General features: G+C 46.3%; 1 protein-coding gene across 16 annotated transcripts in view; it reads left to right on the forward strand.

Moving 5' to 3' along the window:
- The first annotated feature begins 350 nt into the window (after positions 1-350).
- KCNA5 (potassium voltage-gated channel subfamily A member 5) overlaps positions 351-20,712 on the forward strand; it is a 62,826-nt gene continuing 42,464 nt past the window's right edge. For 9 of the 16 annotated variants that reach the window (XM_042991624.1, XM_042991625.1, XM_042991627.1 and 6 more), the window contains exons 1-2: positions 351-2,049; positions 7,838-8,060. In XM_042991624.1, the coding sequence (XP_042847558.1) occupies positions 640-2,049; positions 7,838-8,060 (1,633 nt within the window). In that variant the 5' untranslated portion in view covers positions 351-639. Of the gene's footprint in view, positions 2,050-7,837; positions 8,061-11,760; positions 11,803-18,170; positions 18,541-19,413; positions 19,584-20,712 lie in introns of all 16 variants that reach the window. The other 7 variants (XM_042991632.1, XM_042991633.1, XM_042991631.1 and 4 more) reach the window with 4 other exon arrangements.

The raw sequence follows: 20,712 nt of genomic DNA on the forward strand, positions 1-20,712 counted from the left end.
AACCCAAGGCAATTCATTTCCCCTGGAGTCCAGAGGCGTTCAGCGAGCTCCCAGGTGAACTGAAATCCACAGCTATTCTCATCTGGTTGCCTTGGGAGTTTGGGCGCTCTGGGTACAACCTGTTCCTCCAGCCTCTCCATTCCCTCCCCCCTCCCTCCCTCCGCCTGGCTGCGCCCCGCTCAGCCCCCCTTCCTCCCCTCGCCCGGGGCCCCAGCAGTGGCCTCCGGGGAAACACCCGCTGCTGCGTGCCCTGAGAGGTGAGGCGGAAAGAGGAGGGGAGGGGGCCGGAGGGAGGGGTTGGGGGGGAGGTGAGGGAGGAGGCGGGGGAGCTGCACAGGGTGGAGGCTGAGCACCGCCCCGCAGCCAGAGAGGGGCGGCTGAAGGTTGCATCTGCTGGAAGGAGGCTTTGGCTGCTTGGTAACGGGCTGCCAGAACAGAGAGCGAGGCTGAGAGCGGGGCAGCAGCTTCTTGACGTCAGGACCGAGCCAGGGGATCCTGCCAAGCAGCCCCAGCCCTCCCCACAGGGGGGCCGGCCGACGGTTCGAGAAGAGCCCCGGACGCGAGGCGCCCAGCGGGGCGTGAGGTGGGGGGCGCAGACGCCGGTCAGCAGGGGTGAAGCATGCCCCCTGCCCCCTGGCCATGGAGATCGCCCTGGTGCCCCTGGAGAACGGCGGTGCCATGACCATTAGAGGAGGAGGTGAGGCCCGGGCAGGCTGTGGCCAGGCCATAGGGGGAGAGCTCCAGTGCCCCCCGACGGCTGGGCTCGGCGATGGACCCAAAGAGCGGGCTCCAAAGGGGCGCGGCGCGCAGAGGGGAGTGGACCCGGGAGGGCGGACTTTGCCGCCGCTGCCACGGGAGCTGCCACAGCCTCGACGGCTGCCACCGGAGGACGAGGAGGGAGAAGGCGACCCTGCCTTGGGCATGGCAGAGGACCAGGTGCTGGGCGCGGGGTCCCTTCACCACCAGCGCGTCCTTATAAACATCTCCGGGCTGCGCTTCGAGACGCAGCTGGGCACGCTGGCGCAGTTCCCTAATACCCTCCTGGGGGACCCAGCCAAGCGCCTGCGCTACTTCGACCCCCTGAGGAACGAGTACTTCTTCGACCGCAACCGGCCGAGCTTCGATGGTATCCTCTACTACTACCAGTCGGGGGGCCGCCTGCGGAGGCCGGTCAACGTCTCCCTGGACGTGTTCGCAGATGAGATCCGCTTCTACCAGCTGGGGGATGAGGCCATGGAGCGCTTCCGGGAGGACGAGGGCTTCATTAAAGAAGAGGAGAAGCCCCTGCCCCGCAACGAGTTCCAACGCCAGGTGTGGCTTATCTTTGAATATCCAGAAAGCTCGGGGTCCGCGAGGGGCATCGCCATCGTCTCGGTCTTGGTCATTCTCATCTCCATCATCACCTTCTGCTTGGAGACCTTACCTGAGTTCAGGGATGAACGCGAGCTGCTCCGCCATCCTCCAGCGCCCCACCAGCCTCCTGGGCCAGCCCGGGGGGCGAATGGCAGCGGGGCTCTGGCGCCTCCCTCTGGCCCTACGGTGGCACCTCTCCTGCCTAGGACCCTGGCAGACCCCTTCTTTATTGTAGAGACCACTTGTGTCATCTGGTTCACTTTCGAGCTGCTTGTACGCTTCTTCGCCTGCCCCAGCAAAGCAGAGTTCTCTCGGAACATTATGAACATCATCGATGTTGTGGCCATCTTCCCTTACTTCATCACCTTGGGCACTGAGCTGGCAGAGCAACAGCCAGGGGGTGGAGGAGGAGGTGGCCAAAATGGGCAGCAGGCCATGTCCCTGGCCATCCTCAGGGTGATCCGCCTGGTCCGGGTGTTCCGCATCTTCAAGCTGTCCCGCCACTCCAAGGGGCTGCAGATCCTGGGCAAGACCTTGCAGGCCTCCATGAGGGAGCTGGGTCTGCTCATCTTCTTCCTCTTCATCGGGGTCATCCTCTTCTCCAGTGCCGTCTACTTCGCAGAGGCTGACAACCAGGAGACCCACTTTTCCAGCATCCCGGATGCCTTCTGGTGGGCAGTAGTCACGATGACCACGGTAGGCTATGGGGACATGAGGCCTGTCACTGTAGGGGGCAAGATCGTGGGCTCGCTGTGTGCCATCGCTGGGGTCCTCACCATCGCCCTGCCTGTGCCGGTCATTGTCTCCAACTTCAACTACTTCTACCACCGGGAGACAGACCACGAGGAGCAGGCAGCTCTTAAGGAAGAGCAGGGCAGCCAGAGCCATGGGGCAGGGCTGGACAGTGGAGGCCCTCGGAAGGCCAGCTGGAGCAAGGGGTCCCTGTGCAAGCCTGGGGTGTCCCTGGAGAATGCAGACGGAGCCAGAAGGGGCAGCTGCCCCCTGGAAAAATGTAACCTCAAGGCCAAGAGCAATGTGGACTTGCGGAGGTCCCTCTATGCCCTCTGCCTGGACACGAGCCGGGAAACGGATTTGTAAGGGGAAGCCTGGGCAGATTGGTGGTAGTGGGACAGGGATGGGGGAGGCCTCCTGAGTCTGGGCATCTACTTCATACCACAGAGTATTTCAAGCCCACCTTGAAGTCTGTCCCTCTTCTTCCACTTCTTCTATCCCTCCCCCTCCCTCCCTTGATCCCCCATTTTTCCTCTTCTTTCCATGACACCAAGGGTCGCCTATTTTTAAAAAGTACCACATTCCATGACGCAGGAGCTGTTGAAATGGTGGGCACTGTAAATGGATGTATTTGTAGCCAGTTTCCTATACCCAGCAGAGGGATAACCCAAACAAAAATGACTTTAAATAGCCCAGATCCCAAGAGATTTTGTAACCCCCTCCATGTGTTCCAAATTTGCTTTACATATGATTTTATTTGTGTATGGGGGAAATATTATTTTTATGGCTGGTGAATGGATTTTTGTACTGTAGTTCAGATGGAGATATTTTGGATATATTTTCCAGAAATGTTGTATTTATGGAAGAGAGAGTTATTGTGATGTTTTTATGTGATACGTATATTACAGCCAGAGACCCTGGTTGTGGCTGTTCTGGTTCCTGTGTCTATAAGCCTCTCTCTTTTCTGGGATGTGGTATCGGTGCTTTGAGTCTAGGGCAGGGAATGTTCTGGAAGAAAGGAAAATCTGACCTTTTCTGTGCGCCTTAAACAATTCTTGTAACTTTCTTTGAAAAGCATTTTAATGACGTTGAAGAAAGGCTTCTGATAATTCATTCTCTTTATTTTTATCCCAGGAAATAAAATGTTACTTGGTTGAGGCAAGTGTTAGTTTTGTTTTTGTTTTTGTTTTTGTTTTGAAATTTAGAAAGGAGTCTGTGACTTACTGTTTCTGGTTTTGAAGTCAGAGCAAACACCACCTTCACTGGGGTAGATCACTTTGAAAGTTAATGGTTTGATTGTCAACTTCTTTTGCTGGGCCCCCTCTGCACATCACAGACAGAGGGATGAACTCTGTTTGTCTCAGACTGTTTATGACATGCCACCTGATGATATGGTATCAGACTCAACCATCAGCGGGGGGGGGGGAAGGAGCCAAAAGGCATGAGAAGATCAGACCCCTTATGACCCCACTGCTGTCTCCTGGGACTGCATTTCTGAGTTCTCCTTTGTCTGCAGGCTTTAAGCCCTGTTTAACATGGCTCTCAACAGCTCTGTGAAACAAGCCTGATTCTCACAGACATGAAGCCTGTTCACAAAAGTGCAGCCCTGGTGTGAAAGTCATGGAGGAGGGAGGGACTAGTGCTTTGTTGTTAAACTCTGCCCCTCAACCATGGTGTGGGAGAAGGGAATGCAGTGACTTTCTGGTGGACAGAGGCAGAGAGAAGCCAAATGGAAGGATTTGCTTGTCCACATTGAAGGCTAGTTTCCACAGATTGTGGCCTTGTGCCGAGTAACCCCCAAACTCAGAACGAATGTCTTGGTTCCCTTTTCACTGGATGGTTGTGGTAAATATCACAGTAGGTATAACACTGGCTGCCATTTCTCTCTGGGATTAGCTACCTTCTGGGGCTCTGGATTCCTGCTGTTGCTTTTGCTGCTAAAGAATCCAAAGACTGGTTGAATTAGATCCTCACCAGGGTGGGCTGGTGATCCACAATCACACCTCCCCCACGACCACAGGGAGAATAATGACTGGTTCTGAGAGTGCATCCACATCTCCGTGGGGTGAGGGAGGCTTTGCTAAATTGATGTCTGGGAACTGTGGATTTAAATAAGATGCCGACACAATAATAAAAGCCAGTGTCTGTGACTGCCTGGAGTCATTTCCAGTCAGGAACTGTTAACAGTGAATCTGAGGCGGAAATAGAAGGATTGTGCAGGCAGGGCTCTGTTGTTTTTCATTACATGCTGAAGCAAAAGAAGAAGAAGAAGAACAACAACAACAACAACAACAACAACAGAGGCTATTTATTTATAATTTACAATCTACCTGAAAGCACGGCATCTTGCCAAAGTTCAACTCCACAGTCTCACCTCCAAGCCCTCTTTCAGTCTAAAGTTAATGTATGTAGTTGGGCACACACCTGGTGATTGGGACTAGATCTTCCCTCAGGCTCCACCCTCCCTTACAGACAAAAGAGAACTCGCCACCTATGACCTGAAAGTCAGTTCCTTCAGGCTCAAAGAGAGAGCAACACTTGGGTCTTAGCTGTGTCCAGATGCCTAAGTAGAACAGACTGCATGGCTGAAATGTCCAGTAAGTCACTTCAGTCTTATACAAATCCTCAGGGAGAGAGGGGAGGAAAAGAGAGAGTGGGTTTCTGTGTTTGGCATGAGAGAAGGGGATACTGCAGAGCAGTTTACAAAGGGGATCGGGGCAGCTCTAGAGAGGGGTCAGGTACCCTAGTCCCCTGCCTCAACCTCCCATCCCCAAGTTCAGTGTCATGGTATCTGCTCTGGAGCACTGAGTGGGCACTCACTAGGCAGTGCAAGGATTTTAATCTCTCCATCTTCTCAGTGCACCTGTTGCCACGATTCCCCAAATAGGCTACACTCTTTCACTCCGGCCATCATGACTTGCCTACTCATGTGATTAGCAAAAAAAAAAAAAAAAAAAGGGACCTGAATGTCAAAGTTCTTTACCCAGGCCACCTGAGATTAGGGGCCCCTGCATCCTCCCCCACCATCCTCTTCTCTGCTATCATTGATTTTCCATACCCATTACCTTCCCGAAGAGATTATATCAAGTGGCCTCAGTCAAGATTTTATCCAGATGTTGTGTCTTGGCTCCCACAGCAGGAAACCAGCACTCGGTTCATAATCTACCAGCTCTGGCCACCGCAACTGTGAGAGCAGGGCTGTGCTCTATGTCATGCTCTTATGGAAGGACAGCTTCTCTACAGCAAAGCATCTGGCCCCTTCTTTTTCTCTACTTGTTTCTTCTGTCCATGTTTCCTAAATGCTGAGTAATGACAGATTCAGAAAACAAATCTTTTCACATGCTTCCAGAACCCCAGCTCCTTGATTGCCCTGCCTGGGACACTCCCTAGAGAGGAAAATGAAACAGAGAATCAGCCCTAGAGGAATCTTTTCACTGAGCTGGGCTTTAAGTGATTCTAGCATTAACCATAGAAGCACTTCTGGGCTTGGAGTGGAAGGCACAAAGTGTTTCTCTTGGAGCAGGGACACCTTGCTCCAAGTCCCCTCCAGAAATGTCAGGCTTGTGCAGTGGAGTGTGACCCTGGGTGATGTTCAAGTACTCTCTGCAGTTGGATCTGAGCAGCACATGGCTTCTCACCAGCTGCTCTGGGCCCCACACTCCTCATTGTGCTGGGGATGGGGGTACTGGAACAAATGTTAGGATATTGTCCCTGCCTTCTCACGCTTCCACTCCCCCTGGGAAACAATCATGTAAAACAAAAGTAAGTATTGCAAGACAGCATGTGATCAATTGTCTTGGAGGGCGTTTCAAAATTTAGTGTTATGGGTCAGGCATGGGAGGGTGAGGAGGAATAGAGGAGAAAAGAGGAGCTTCTGGAGACCTGAGAGGTGGCTAGGAAGAAGGGAGGGAATTCAGGATGAGGGAGGTGGGGGTGCCATCGCTCAGAGAGTGGCCGTCCTGTCCCCATCACCGTTATTTGGGGTGGTGTCCAGAGTTAAAGGCTGGTGCCGCTCCCCAGGAAGTAGGAGATCTGATTTTGCCATTAGCAGGGCCACTCAGCTGTTGTTCAGGACAGAGGTTGGCAAAAGTTCTGAAAAGGGCCAGATAGTAAATATTATAGGCTTTGTAGGCCAAGAAGCAAATGGAAACTACTACTGTATGCACTCACATTACCATTTAAAATGTAGTTATTTAAATATGTCAAAACCAGCCTCAGCTCAAGAGCTACAGATTTCTCTCATACCAGTTTATCTGTCATACAGAGGATGCCTCTGGGCATCCAGTCATGCCTGTGACACCTGACCTGGCTCCCTGATTTGATTTTTACCCCATTGAATTTGTATTTCTTGCAACTAATGACCCCCGGCTCTCATGCTAGGATTTCCTAGACCAGGGAAGGCCTTATTAAGAAGATGTTACTCATTTCTCCCTCCTCATGAAAATTAGATTGTGCTAGTGGCTGTGGGACAGGCTGCTCTGTTTCAAGGGAGAAGAAGAAAGTGCCAAATTGGAATTTCTGCCTAGGACTCTGGACAGTGGGTTTCCACCAAGCTGTAGGTGGAAATAGGCCCAGACTGCCAGAGGATGGGCCTCTTTCTCCTTCTGGTCTTTAGTCTTTTCCCTGACATGACATCACACAGGAAGTCATAAGGATGCACTTCCCCACCCCCCACCCCCACTTCACCTGGCTTTCCTCTGGCTATAGAGATGGGCCCTGGGCTTGTGTGTCTTTTGCGTGCACACGGTGTGCATATGGTGTGCACATGTATAGGAGTGTGCCTGGCAGGGTAGGTGTGGCCCAGCCTAGAGTGAATTAACTCCAGAACTCAGGCCTCCAGACAAAACCAGAGGATTGTTACCTGCCCTTTTAATTGACATTTATTGTCTGACGTCAAACTTTGCACCATGCAATGTTTCTGCTGGAAGGAGCCTTGCAAGTAATCTGGTCTGTCCTTCTCATTTTACAAATGAGCAAACTGAGACCCACAGAGAAGAGGTGATTTGCCCAATCACAACCATAGCTAAAGGGAAGTAGGACTGAAACTGTTTTCCTTGACTCCTAGGCTGGATTTCTCCATGTGTACCACTGTGCTTCCTCTGCATGAAATTCTCAAGCTGTCCCCAATCCCTCCTCCCCAGGCACATCCTTGCCACATCAGTTTATCTCTACCCAGTCTGCCTGTTAGGGCTGCCTCCTGGGTATCCAGTCATGCTTGTGACACCCTGATTTGTTTCCTGTGATTTGGTTTTGCTCAACTAAACTTGCGTTTATTGCAAAGGTCAAGCCTGTATGGGCAATGAAGGTATAGCACTATAATGAACAGGCTCCTACAGACATGCATCCCACTGTCAAGGGGCGGGGCGGGAGGGGGGTGGGAATCTGAAACATTTATTATCCAGTGTCCTTGATACTATCTATCATTCCTTCATTCATTCATTCAACAAATATTATTCAAGTAATATATACTTTGAGGCAGCACTGTGCTAGGCTCTGGGGATGACTGGCAAGGGATCTTCTCTGATTCGTTTTTCCTGTCCAGTGTGGAGAGTCAAGTAAGCAAATGAATATTTTGCTAAGTCATTTTTAAATTGAGGGCCATGGGAGAAATGAGCAGTGTTGTGACTGGGAGAGAGATGTATGTTTCAAGAAGGGCGACATGTAAGGGAAACATGAGAAGGCATGAAATGGGGTGAAGAGAGGGATGTGGGGACTATGGGGGCACCAGGATAGAGTGTACGTTTTTCTGCAGAAGCACAGGAGTGGAGGTCTCAGGCAGAGCTGGGATACCAGGGAAAGCGAAGGCCCACCAGACAGCTCCAGGCAGGATTGTCAATCCCAGCATCACCCACAACCCTTCACCACTGAAGAGCAGGAACGTGGCCCTGTCGTTGCAGGCAGCACACCCAAAAGAGATTCAGCAGGACCATCTCACCAAGGGAAACACAACACGAATTTCTGCTGGAAGACCAGAGGTGGGTTTAAATATGAACTTTAAAAATTCGTGAGGAGGGGCAGGCTAAGGCCCTCAGACACTCCCTTATTGGTTGGGCAACTAATAGGAGACCCCAGCATATTTTTGAGTTTGCACTAAAAAGCAGGTGTGAGCAATCTGAGGCTGTGGACTGAGGCCCGCCCCATGTGAGAGGTGGGGAGCAGGGGGGCAAGAAGAACTAGAGACCCAGAGTTCCTCCTAACTGTTCAAAGACCAGGAATGGTAACTGAAAAACCTAAGAGGGAATGTGGTAGGGTCAAGGAGACAGCATGGTGGGAAAGCCAGACTTCTTTGTGTGATTGCCTAAACATTCAGAAGGATTCCCCACTTGCACCTGGTTGGTGAACTTGGCTTGGATGCCCATGAGCATGCTCCTCTGTGGTTCTTTCAGGACTGAAGGGCTCTGAAAGACAGTGGGATTTCCCCTTTCAGCCAGCCCACACTACCCCCTCCTTCCGGTAGGCATTGGGCCTCTTTTCTGTGTGTGTGAGAACCCTCTTCTGGGAGAAGTAGAGAGGTAGGGATGGTGTAGGAACTGGAGACAAGTGCTGTCCATCAAGGTGGCTTGCTCAGTGTCTCTCTCTTCTAACCGTGTTCTCCATACCTTTTCTCACACATGCTCTCTGTGCCCAGGAGAAGTCACTTCTGCCTCCCACAGGTGTCTTGCATCTGCTGGCACAAGCCTTCAGTCCTGGCTTCTGTGGTGGAGACAGAAATGAAACCGATTCTGCCCTCAGGAAACTCAGAGGCTCACGTGGGCAGGCCACACCTGCCTGTACATAAGGAGATATCTGCAAAAATAGTAATGAAAAAAGCCCCTAAAAATAAAACCAAACAACCAGCTAAAAATGTCCCTGAGAAATACAATTGCATTGAAAGGTTTGGGGGATTGATGTAAGTCCAGGGGAGTTGAGTCAGGATTCCTAGAAGTGATCTTCAGAAGCAGTGTGAAGGGGAGGACATAGACTTAGTGCTTGTTAGTATAAGTCATCCCTGTCCTCCTGCCCATGAACCCTCCTGCCAATTCCCACAGCCCCGTCATGTCACATGTAACTCTGTCTCTAGTGCCCAGTCTTCTCTGTCAGGTTGCGAGACATCTTGTGCCGGGCCATGGCTCTCAGCTCCTTGCACACGGCCTTTGCATACATCAAGCCAGATGCTCCAATATAGTGAGAGATCAGTAATCTGCTAAATGTTTGTTTTCACATAGAAAGAATGAGGTTTACCTTTTTTGTTTTGTTTTCAGTTTTATAGTGATTGGTCTTCTGAGACATCGGAAGACTACTTCTTTGGTTTCATTTTTGGTGATGGGTAAATTGTGTTCCAGTGAAAGAACTGCTCTTTTGGAACTTTTGAGTATTTATAACGTGATACCATTGCAATGTAATATTTATTATAATTTTCCAGATTACTGCAATAATAAAATTTCCGATTTACATGGCAGCTTTGCTCCAAGGAGTGCAAACATCTGTCCCCTTGGCATGGATTATGAACAAGTGAGATCACTAAAACCTGAATGGGTATGTCTCAGTAATCCATGCCAGTCATAGCACAACATGCTTGCTTTCTTCTCCAGCTGATTAAATTTTCTATTACTGCAATAATCTGCATCTTTTAAATGGGAATCACTTGGGAAATGGAAGCAAGCAATTCCACACACAGTCCCTTTTGCTTAGTTGGCCAGGCAAGTACAGTTGACCCTCAGCAACAGGGGCTTGAATTGTGTGGGTCGATTTATACGTGGATTTTTCCTGATCAATACAGTGCAGTAATGTAAACGCATTCTCTCCTCCTTACAATTTTCTTAATAACATTTTATTTTCTCTAGCTGACTTTATTTTAAGAATACAACATATAATACACAGAACATACAACATACAAAATATGTGTTAATCGACTGTTATCAGCAAGACTTCTGGTCAATAGTAGGCTACCATTAGTTAAGTTTTGGGGCAGGCAAAAGTTATATGCAGATTTTCAACTGCGTGGGAGTTTTGTCCCCTAACCTCCTTTTTGTCCAAGGGTCAACTATATTTCTCACAGAATATCTAGGTTGAACAATCCACTCTTGTTTATGCTTATGCTCCTCGACTGTACATTCTCTGTAGTGTACACATTATTATATTCTTGTTATATATATGTGTGTGTGTGTGTGTGTGTGTATGTATGTATTTTTTGCTCTTGTTTGGTTTTACTAAAGCCCCTACAAATCCCATATCATTTGGAAACCAGTTTTATTTATTTATTTATTTATTTATTCATTCATTCATTCATTCATTCATTTGTTTATTTATTTATTTTTAAGTATGCTTCATGCCTAGCATGGAGCCCAGTGCAGGACTTGAACTCATGACCCTGAGATCAACACCCGACCTGAGATTAAGAGTCAGACACTCAAATGATGGAGCCACCCAGGTGCCCCTGTATACCAGTTTTAAAATGGTGTCTGGATGGCCATAGTAGCCTCCCCATGGCCTTTTAAAAATTTTTTTTCATGTCTGCCTCCAGTCCACCTACATATGACTTCCAAATTAATCTTTCCAGAGGACATCCCATATGATCAGGTCATCTGAGGACTGCTAAACAGAATAATTCCAGTCCCTTTAGCCTGACTTGGAAGTCCTCCATAATATGATGCTAGATCTTTCTTTCCAGCCGTTTCTTTCTCTACATCATGTACCTCCAAAGACCCACACTTTATAACCAAACTGGAGAAAGTTATGCCCCCAGCAGTATGCTTTCCTATCAGTCATCCTCTTGGTTGGAATGCCTGACTCTTATTTTTATTTGTTGAAATTCTACTCCTACTTCAATGCACAGCTCAAATACCTCCTTCTTAAAGAAGCCACACTCAGTCCCTTCAGCCCAAAGTCATCTCCCTTCTTTGGTGCTCCTATCTTAAATATATTTACCCCCACCATGGCAGCTGTTTACCTATCTCTCTCCCAGGCTCAAACATTCCTTCAGAGCAGGAATTGGCCGCCACCTTCTGATTCATCTCAGTGCCTAGAATTAGCCTGGAATACAGGGAGCACTCAATAAGATAGCTTTCTGGACTGAATTGACTCCTCTTTTGACTTCTTGTTTGTACCCTAGAATTATGTCCCAGGCCTCCTAAGACACTACACATATAAATAAGCTACATTGTGATTTCCATATGTAATATGTTGATGAGGCACCTGTTATGAGTAGGGAGCTTTGTTAAGCCCTTGGCAAGCTGTTTTGCAATGTAGTAAAAGACAGTCACTCTGGGCCTCCCACACTAAGTTTTGCAGAGCAGTCACTGATACACTTTTTGGCATCTAGGAAGCTGTGGGAGAATGGCCTGTATTTGCAGTTGTCATTGCTCTGCTTTCACTCACCATGTGTGTAACCTTGGTGGACAAGAGCATTCAGTGTGAGCTGGAGCTCCTAGAATTAGAAAGATGGAGCCGTCTCCGGACAAGGATCCAGGGGAGTGTTTCAGAGCCAGGGAAGAGCCACAGGGTGGCAATGGAAGAGAAGGTGGCTGAGGGACAGACATGGAAAACCAGAGAAGTTGTCACTGTGGGTAAAAAGCGTTGGTGAGGATAGAGTGAATATACATCAGCTCTGCCAAGGACAACCAATGTATACCTGTTGTTGATTAATGAAATCTTATTAATTATTTCCAACACTCCATTCTCCCTTATTCCCAAAAGGTCCCAGTTTGGAAGATGAATTGAATGATCACCCAAGTGGAGGTAGGATTTGGGAGGAGAGGTGATGGTCTTTCTTTCTATCATTCTCCGCTGTCATTTTCATGGGTAGCCCTGGATTGCCATCTTGGTTGGCTGCCATACCAGTAGCAATGTTGCCTACAAGGCCAAGTGCAATTGGGCCACCACACATTTTCTGAGCTGTGCTGTGTTAGCTGCTGGAATTTAAGTATATGTAAGACATTAAGGTGCTCTGTGTGATATCTAACCCCAGTCCAATGCAATGTAGTTGTCAATCCCTGGCATAACACTGGGTAAAATCATTAGAAGTTTTAAGCACAGAAAATAATATGATGCTCTCTCATATGTAATCCAAATAAAAACAATATTAACCTAAACATAAATTTAAGAAAGTCCCCAGAAGTTCTAATATTTTTCTTGATGGTTTTACCGAAATATCAAGCGTTATTTAAAAAATTTTGGGTGCCCTCAGCTCAGGTTAACTCTTCTAATTAGAAAATCTGGCACTGACCCAATCCCCTCCCAGCCCAGAGGAGATCCCCATGGCTCACTTGGCCACATCACTGGACCCAATTATGGGGATAAGCAGTTCTGTCTGGGTGGCTTTTCCAAGTGGGAAATGGATTCCAGATGTTGACAGCTGGAGGCCACCAAACCAGGCCTGAATCTGAATGGAAAATGGAATTTCCCAGAGCCACACAGAGGCCTTTGTTCTGCAGCTTTGAAGGGGTTGCTCTGATGCCATCCCCAGCAAGGCATGGTTTCTTAGGTCTTTTCTGGGAAAACTCCAAGAGGGCAAAGCTGAGGATTACATCTCTGCTGTGAATTACTGATTACTCCTTTCTGATGTTGGGTGTAAACCACTCTCATGCTGTGGCAGCAGAGGGGATTTATAGTGTGAACACCATATCTTAGAGACTAACCTGGAAAAAGGAACAATGATAGGATCATGATGAAAAGTATACATTGATGACACAATTGAATTGTTTGATAAAGAATATGTGAATAAAGTCTGACCATGAACTCATTAGAGATTTTTTTTAAGCAAATGTATATGTACAGACCTTTTGACACACAAATAAATAAGTGTTCAAAGGGGCATCCTGGAGAAGGCTATGTGGGTAACTAGAAAATACTGCCATTGCTCAAAACATTTTGAAATCCATCTTTGGAAACACATTCAGACTGAGTTCTTTGAGTTGATAGATATCCTCTTATCAAATGGAAAATTCCCACTGAACTTTAAGTGGCTGGCAGTCACTCACACTTAGCATGAACTAGTTAAGTCAAATGCAATGTAACTATAATCTTACAGTCTAAGAAAGGGAGTGGGGGAAGGCAGAAATTGGCAGTGGAATGCTGGGTAGAAGAATGGGTTAAAGAATTGTGGGAATAGAGAATATTTAAGGCCTTTAGAGAATAGCTGGGGAGAGTTGTGCCCCAGGAGGTTGAAGACAGAGGGCTAGGATGTAGGGGCCTCCAGTGAAAGGGGGTCAGAAAGGCATAAAGAGGAACCTCAGGGCTAGTGGATGAGAAGGCACCAAGGTAGTCAAGCATTTGGTTAAGTGAGAGGTTTGGAGGTAGGAAGACCTGAGTTGGAATCCTAGTTTTGTCATTTATCAGGCAATGTTACCAAATGTAAGTGATACTTTTCTAAAGGGCTTGTTGTTTTTTCCAATTATAAATTAGGAATAATAATATGGCCTTTTTCCAGAGTTGTCATAGACAAATGCCATAAACAACATAGATGTTTGTTAAGCAGTAAGCCCTCAGCACGGGTCAGCTTTTGTTGTTATTATCATGTAAAATTCCAGGAGGGAGCTTAGAATAAGCTCTGCCCATCCAAGGGGGAGCTACATCAAATTCATTTCAGCAATTAATTAAGCATTAAAATCTCCTGTGCCTGGCTAGATCTCTAAGATGTAAAAAGATGAATAAGGGGAAATTATTTGCCTATGATCTACAAAGCAGCCCAAACAAAAACAGATATAGGAATCAGGTGTTTGGGATGGATGTGAAGGATGGCAGGGATGTATGCTGGTCAGGGAAATGTCAGGGGATCCAGGAGGAAGCCTCCCTTTGAGCAGAGGCCATGGGTGGACTGCCCGTGCTGCAGAGTGGGAATAAGGCTGTCCTGGCGCAGCGCATATGAAGTCCTAAAAAATCCCCTAAATGACTCTCACCTTATCTCAGTTTTGTATCCATCACAGGTCTGAGGAACTGGGCTCTTACTTGACCATCACAGGGCACTAAACGTTATTTTTCAATATTATAGTTTATAGTGATAAAGAAAAAATTTTGATCTACCAGTTCACAAAAACTTCATGTGAACTGATGAGCTACACAGGATGAAATAAACACATTTCTTTCAATGTTTGATTTGTCCAAACTCAGAAACGAAACCTCTCTCAGCCTTTTGTCTCAGACAAGTGGCTATTTGGTTGGATACTGGAAACAGTGTGAACATTTGGATGTAGCTTTGTTGCAGGTGCAATTTAATGTATGGATTCCAACAATGCAAAGCCTGAAGTATGTAACCTCCCCCTCTGTATCCATCCTAGACATTAATGAGACTGAAGATCATGTGGATGATCATTCATTCATTCACTCATGCCTACATGCATTATAGTGTAAAAGACCAACTGGTCTGGAAATAGACTGCTGGGGTTTGCATTGTCGCTCTAGCTTATTTTCTATGAAAACCTCTTTGTGTCTGTCATGTAGGGATAGCAGTGCCTTCCTCATATGGTGACTGAGAAATGAATGAACAGCGCATGGCAGGTACTCACTCCATTGCCTGTCATGTAGTAAATTGTGAATAATATTATGCATCACTATCATTCAGCATCTTCTATGTATCAGGGATTGTGCTTAGTGCTGAGAATAAAGTAGAGCCCTTGACCAAGAGACATAGAGTTAATTTTCACATCCTTTGTATTTCTCCAGGGTTTATAGGCAGCCCCCTTCTGGAAGGGGTTTCTAAGCATCTTTTCTTTTCTTAGTTCTTTTGACAGATTAGTCATGCCACTTCTTCAGGAAGGCTTTCTCTGGCCTCCAGCCCCTCCAGTCCCAGCTACCTGTCTTTTACCTAATTTATTTGTAGCATTTGCCATTTTCTGAATTTATAATACCTGTCGACTTGCTCATTGCCTCTTTCTCCTACTGGAATGTAAGCTCTGTGAGAACCAGGACCTTGTCTGGCTCATTCACCTTCTGTATCCCAGGCACACAGCGGTGTTTAATAAATATTTCCTGGCTGACTGACTACTGAATGAAAGCCAGCAGAAGGTCTTGGGCAATGCAGTTTTGACAGGAAAACTGGATTTTAAAAAAGTTCCTTGAGGACAGAGGCCATGTTTTCTTCTGTTGTCTTCCTCAGCCCTGACAGAGTTCTGGGCACATGGTGGAACATAATAAATACTTGTTGGTTGATTGGTCGAATCAATAGCAACCAGAGAGGAAGCATACCTGGACGAGGTAAAGGGTGCAATAAGATTATTGGTCTTGAAGACTAAAAAAGCATTGGGAATTATTTCTCGTGTAAGGGGAAGTCTTATTATTGGGGTGTGGTATGGACAAGTGGATGTATAGTAATTTTTATTGCTCATAAATTTAAAAATATGGTACATGAGCTTATACAAGGAAGCTGGAAGTTTCACAATTTTCCATTGCTTTGTAATAGAAGTGACTTTCATCTACACTGGCATCCACCTCTAGGGTCTACGTGACATTTACAAATCATTTATCAGCATTGAACTCCCAAGAGCTTGCTCTGCCATTTGCTAAGATGCTGGCTGACACCTCTGACAGGAGAAGCTGGGATGTGTTTTGACAACCAAGTGGTTTCCTTAGCAAGCTGCTGGTGTTCTCAGGCAGCTCTGCAGAGAAAGCTCTGGCTTTCAGATCAAGACTATAACTCTTAAGGGCTTCCCTTCTCAGAAGCATGCACTGACTTCATTCTAAGACTGCTGTATGAATTTGTCTCTAGGCTCTGTGAAGCTGGCTTATCAGCTGAGCAAAGCTGGTCTCAGGCCTCATCACCTTCTTTTTGATTAGGAAAAACCAGTGAAGTCATAGCAAAAACACCCAGAGACCCCAGAAAATATTTTCTGAGTCCATTCTAAGAACTGGGAAGTGAGCTACCATGGTTGGGGGTAGTATAGTGAAGACACCAAGAGTCATATTGGGTTGTTAACCCTTACACAGATAAGATTTAAGAACCCAAGGTAGTAAGTGCTGCTCTTACTGCTAGCTACTACTTCCTGTGCACCTACTGTGTACCATGCTTCATGGGAGACATTTTATGTGCATTATCCCCAATCATAGGAAAAGCTTCCCAGGTTGTAGAGCCAACAAAATTTAGAGAAATCACACAGCTAATAAGTGGCACAGCTGGATTTGAACCCATGCTCTCTGCCTCCAGACTGTGTGTCTGTTTCCACCCAGACAGCTGTTAAGGACTGACAATGAAGGAGCAAAGGTCCATGTTGGTGATGGTAGACATAGAGCAATGAAGATCCACCTTCAGGCAAGCACAGGATTTGAAAAGTTGGAAAGGAAAGGCCAGGTCAGGGAAGAATAGAGCTCAGGAGCAGAATGGGAAATCATGACAGCAAAAGCCTGGAGGTAACTATGTGGGAAATGCACTGGGAAGAGAGTAAGGGTTCGTTTTGCTTGAGTGGAAGGTGTATGAGTATTTGAGAAGGTTCATGGGAAATGCAGGAGCCAAATTTGGGAAAACAAGTTGAGACAGGCTGTGGTGGGTTTTGAACAACTAACTAGGTAGTTTGGGACTCATTCTATACTGCAGGTGAGGGCCACTGTGGAGGTTTTGAAGAGGAAGAATTAACCTGATGCAAGAGGTATTTTAAGAAGACAGATGCAGATGGCATGTAGGAGATCTAGGGCAGGGAAGCCAGCAGTGAGATTCAGCCATGGCAGAGGTGTGAGACTGTTCCCAGGTCCCTACTGGCTGTTCAGTCTGAGAACCATTTCCATCCTCTCTGCTTATCTCCATTTCAACAGAGCTGCCCATGTCCTCCCAAAATAACCAACACAGTTCTGCCCTTCCTACATGCTCTGCCTAGCTTCTGCCAGGGCTGGGTCTGACTCCTTCAGGCCAGGGGGTCACCACTATGCCCACTCTGCTGAGCTCATCAGATCTCCTTAGCCTGAGGGAAGCCTGCCAATACATTGCCATTATGAGGGGATACACATTTTTTACTGTCTTGTTAAAAATGCTATTGGTCATTAGAGAAATAACTTGGGCATTTATAACATAATTTATTTCCCTTGTCCCATTTGGAGAAGGACGGGAAGAGGGTGCATCTTGTTTTAAATGAGAGACTAATATTACATAGTCCATAACATCATAATTGACTTGCTGGAAAGTTGTTGAAAAGTTGTCCATGAAAAACAGAGTATCATGATTTTCTCCCCCAGCAATGTGATCAGGGCTCCTGGAAAACATAGAGTTACTTTTACCAAGAAAAGTGTCAGTTCCCTTGTTATGGACTGCTACAAGCACCCCAGGCTCAGGTGCCACACCTACGGCAGATGTGAGTGTGATGTGCAGGTGTGAGGGGAAGAGAAAAGAGGAAGGTTCGGGTCTCTGCTCTCCTGTTCTCTCCACACCATAAAGATGGCTTCAGCCTCTGAAAACTGTGCCTAGTAGATCTGACAACATGGAGTGGGCCCAGGAGTTCATACACCCAGACAACCAGAGAGTCAGAGAGTTTCTGGAATGTGTCTCAGAGTCCAAAATAGCAGAGGCCCTCAAATTTCAGTAGTTGTAAGAATTACCTGAGGTGCTTCTAAAAATCCAGAGTCTGACTTAGTAGGTTTGGGGAGTTTGCATTATTAGCTGGAACTTTGCATTGTAAATAGTAGGAATTGCATCTTGTTTGATTTAAGCAGAAAAGTAGTTTATAGAAAGGGTATGTGTAGCACATGGAGCTAAGGGAAGCTGGGCAGGCAGAATACTCTGGAAACACAAAGAAGGAAGTGGAATGACATCAAGAGGGAGTCATCTGGTCAACCTGACTGCTAAACATCAGCTCCGCACAAGAGACCCTGTGGTGGCATTTAGTCATTCTGTATCCCATTCCTTCTTCAAACCTCTTTCCTGAACCCCCTTGTAACTGGTCTTCTGAGTTTGGCCCATCTATGTCTTTAACTGTAGTTTCAAACTACTATCTATTTTCTATGATTTACAAAAGGACTATCATTTGTCCATTAGCTATGAATAGGTTTTGTGTTACACAATTATGGTTTTTAAAAATTATTTTAATTAGACCTAATATTTAATGCAGTATTTACTGTGTGATATTATACATTCAATCCTAGGAATAACTTTGGAAAACTGGTGTCCTATTAACATTCCCATTTTACAGATGAGGAAGCTGAAACTGAGAGAGATGAAGTAACCAAGATACATGGCAAGTAATGGGTTACCTGGGATGCAAGCCTAGGCATTCTGGTTCCAAACTCTGCATTCTTCTAACCCTTGTACTTCACCTGGACTCTCTTTCTTAGGAAGAGCTCTGTGATGTATATCAGGCTGCTATATATCACATCTGGAGGGTTTTTTGAAATTATTTAAATAGGCTTTTATTGGGATGCCTACTTAGTCCTTTTTGGTCTTAGATACTTATGATTAGTTGTCGGTTGCCAAAGATTTCCATGGTTTCCATCCTGGCTCCTTCAACAATGTCATTGTTTATAGTAACCAGGATCATGTTCTTATGGAGACACTATTTCTAGGTATGGTCAATGTCTTTGTTAAGAAATTATAGTTAAACAATCTTTTTTACTTAACTATGAAAACCACCTCCTTGGATAAGTAGAAGGTATTATACTTCTCCTCCTGTATCTTGCAAAGACAAAACTTTTCCCTCAGCTACCCTCCGTCTGTGAGCAAGCTGTGGTTAGCTAATAGTTACTGAGCATTTATATTGAGACTGTCTGAAATGTGTTACATATATCATCTCATATAATCCTCAGAACAAACATATGGAGCAGTAGTACAGTGTATTTCCACCCTTGAGAACTATAAAATGAGACAGCACAGTGATATTTGCCTAGGGTCTCCCAGGAAGTAAGTTGCAGAGCCAGGATTTAAAACCAGGCAGTGGGCTCCAGAGTAGTACTGAGCTAATCCTTGTTGCTGTAGCTTAAGCTTATTCTCTCTTGCAATGTCAGCACCGAAGATTAATTCATCCATTCAACAAATATTTATCAAGTGCCTACTCTTTTCTAGGCTAGGGAAAATTGTATGGTCTCTGACTTTAAGTAGCTGAGTCTAATGAGGGAGAAAGACACTGATCAAATAATCCTACAAATCTATGTGAAATTGCTTCCGTGAAAAAGCAAAACGTACTGAAGGAGATGTCCACGATTCCATGAAAACGCACAGTACGATGATTTTCCTGGTCAGGTATGCATGAAATGGAAGTCTGAAAACTACAAGACCCTGTATAACTAGGCCCTGCAAGCCTTAGCAGTGTGCCCACAACTGCTAAGTTTACCTTGTGACCTAACCCCAGCTTCGGGAGTCTTGGTTTGGAAGGAGAGGAGAAGAAACAGGAGAATGTTATGCTTTATCTTCTTCCCTTTCTTACCTGCTCCTTTTTCTAGCCCTGAGGTGAGCCGTTGAAAGGGTGAACCAGCCGGGTCTTCCTAGCTGTCAGCCTGAAAGCTTACTCCTTCCCAGTATGAGAACTCAGCATCAGACCCTCCATAGTGGAAAGAAAGTTCTTGAAAAGAATAATCCACATCCATTCTGCTGAGAGAGAAATGGGTATCAGGTATGCAGACCTCAGGGGAGAAGAGGATGGACACTCTGTGGGAGCTGAGGTCCCACTGGCAGATCCTGGAGATGTGGCCATGCCCTGCTATGTTTGCCTGGTGTGCCTTCTGTGGTGAAGTGAGGACATCAGAGGGAGGCACTCTGATGTCATTTAACCTCCAAATATTGGTGTGGGTGTCACCACATGCATTCACAGGAGAGCTCTGGAGACTCAGGGACCATATGGGTGATTTCTGAAGCGTTGTACTATCTGTGTGTAGTGTGTTAACTGGGGAGAGGACAGAGAGGGATTCTTTGTGAGTCAACTCTGAAGACCCTGGATGGTAGGGCTTTTCTGCTTAGATTTTGAGTCCTTGTGCCTCAGCCCAACTGACAGCATTGGTATCAGTGATGCAGAAAACAGGGCAATTTCATTCATATGAAACCAATTAAGAAAAGGAGGCTGATCAACTCAAACCAAAACTTTACCGAAAGGAAAAACACAGAAGGAAAGGAAAGCAAGATGGCAGTGTGAGAGGATGAGACTAGCTCTCAGACTCTCTGGGAGAGTAGCTGGATAATGCTGTGGGGACACTTTCCTGCTGCTCTCCCTGTCCCCACACTTCATAGGCCAGGTACTTTGCCATATTACGAGTTGCAGAGGCTGTCAGCTTCTCCAAGATCAGGGCCAAGACTGACAACCAAGGCAGAGTATAGGAGTTCAGGGCTGACCAGAGGGCTGGCCTCCAGTCTATCAGTCCTAGTGGTTGGCATCTTCTAGACTTCTAGAGTGACTCCACTGCCCCAAGAGCACATGGTGGAACGTTTCTGCCAGCTGCATTTTTGTTTGAACAACCAGACTGCAAAAAACTAATAATGACAAGGAGCTGATTAGTATAGTATTCCCCCACTTAAGAGGAACCTGATTAGAACAAATAGAAAGAAACAAAAAGAGACTTCCATTCAGAGTAAAGATGCCAAAGGAAATGTGGTACAGTTGAGTTAGTCCCACACATGGAGTCAGGAGACAAGAGTTAAAATCCCAGTGTTTCCACCTAATTTTTTTAAGGTTTATTTATTTATTCTGAGAGAGAGAGAGAGAGAGAGAGAGAAGCAGTGAGAGAGAGAGAGAGAATATGAGCAGGGGA

The sequence above is a fragment of the Panthera tigris genome, chromosome B4 (genome assembly GCF_018350195.1).
Source record: "Panthera tigris isolate Pti1 chromosome B4, P.tigris_Pti1_mat1.1, whole genome shotgun sequence".
NCBI classification, from domain to species: Eukaryota; Metazoa; Chordata; class Mammalia; order Carnivora; family Felidae; genus Panthera; species Panthera tigris.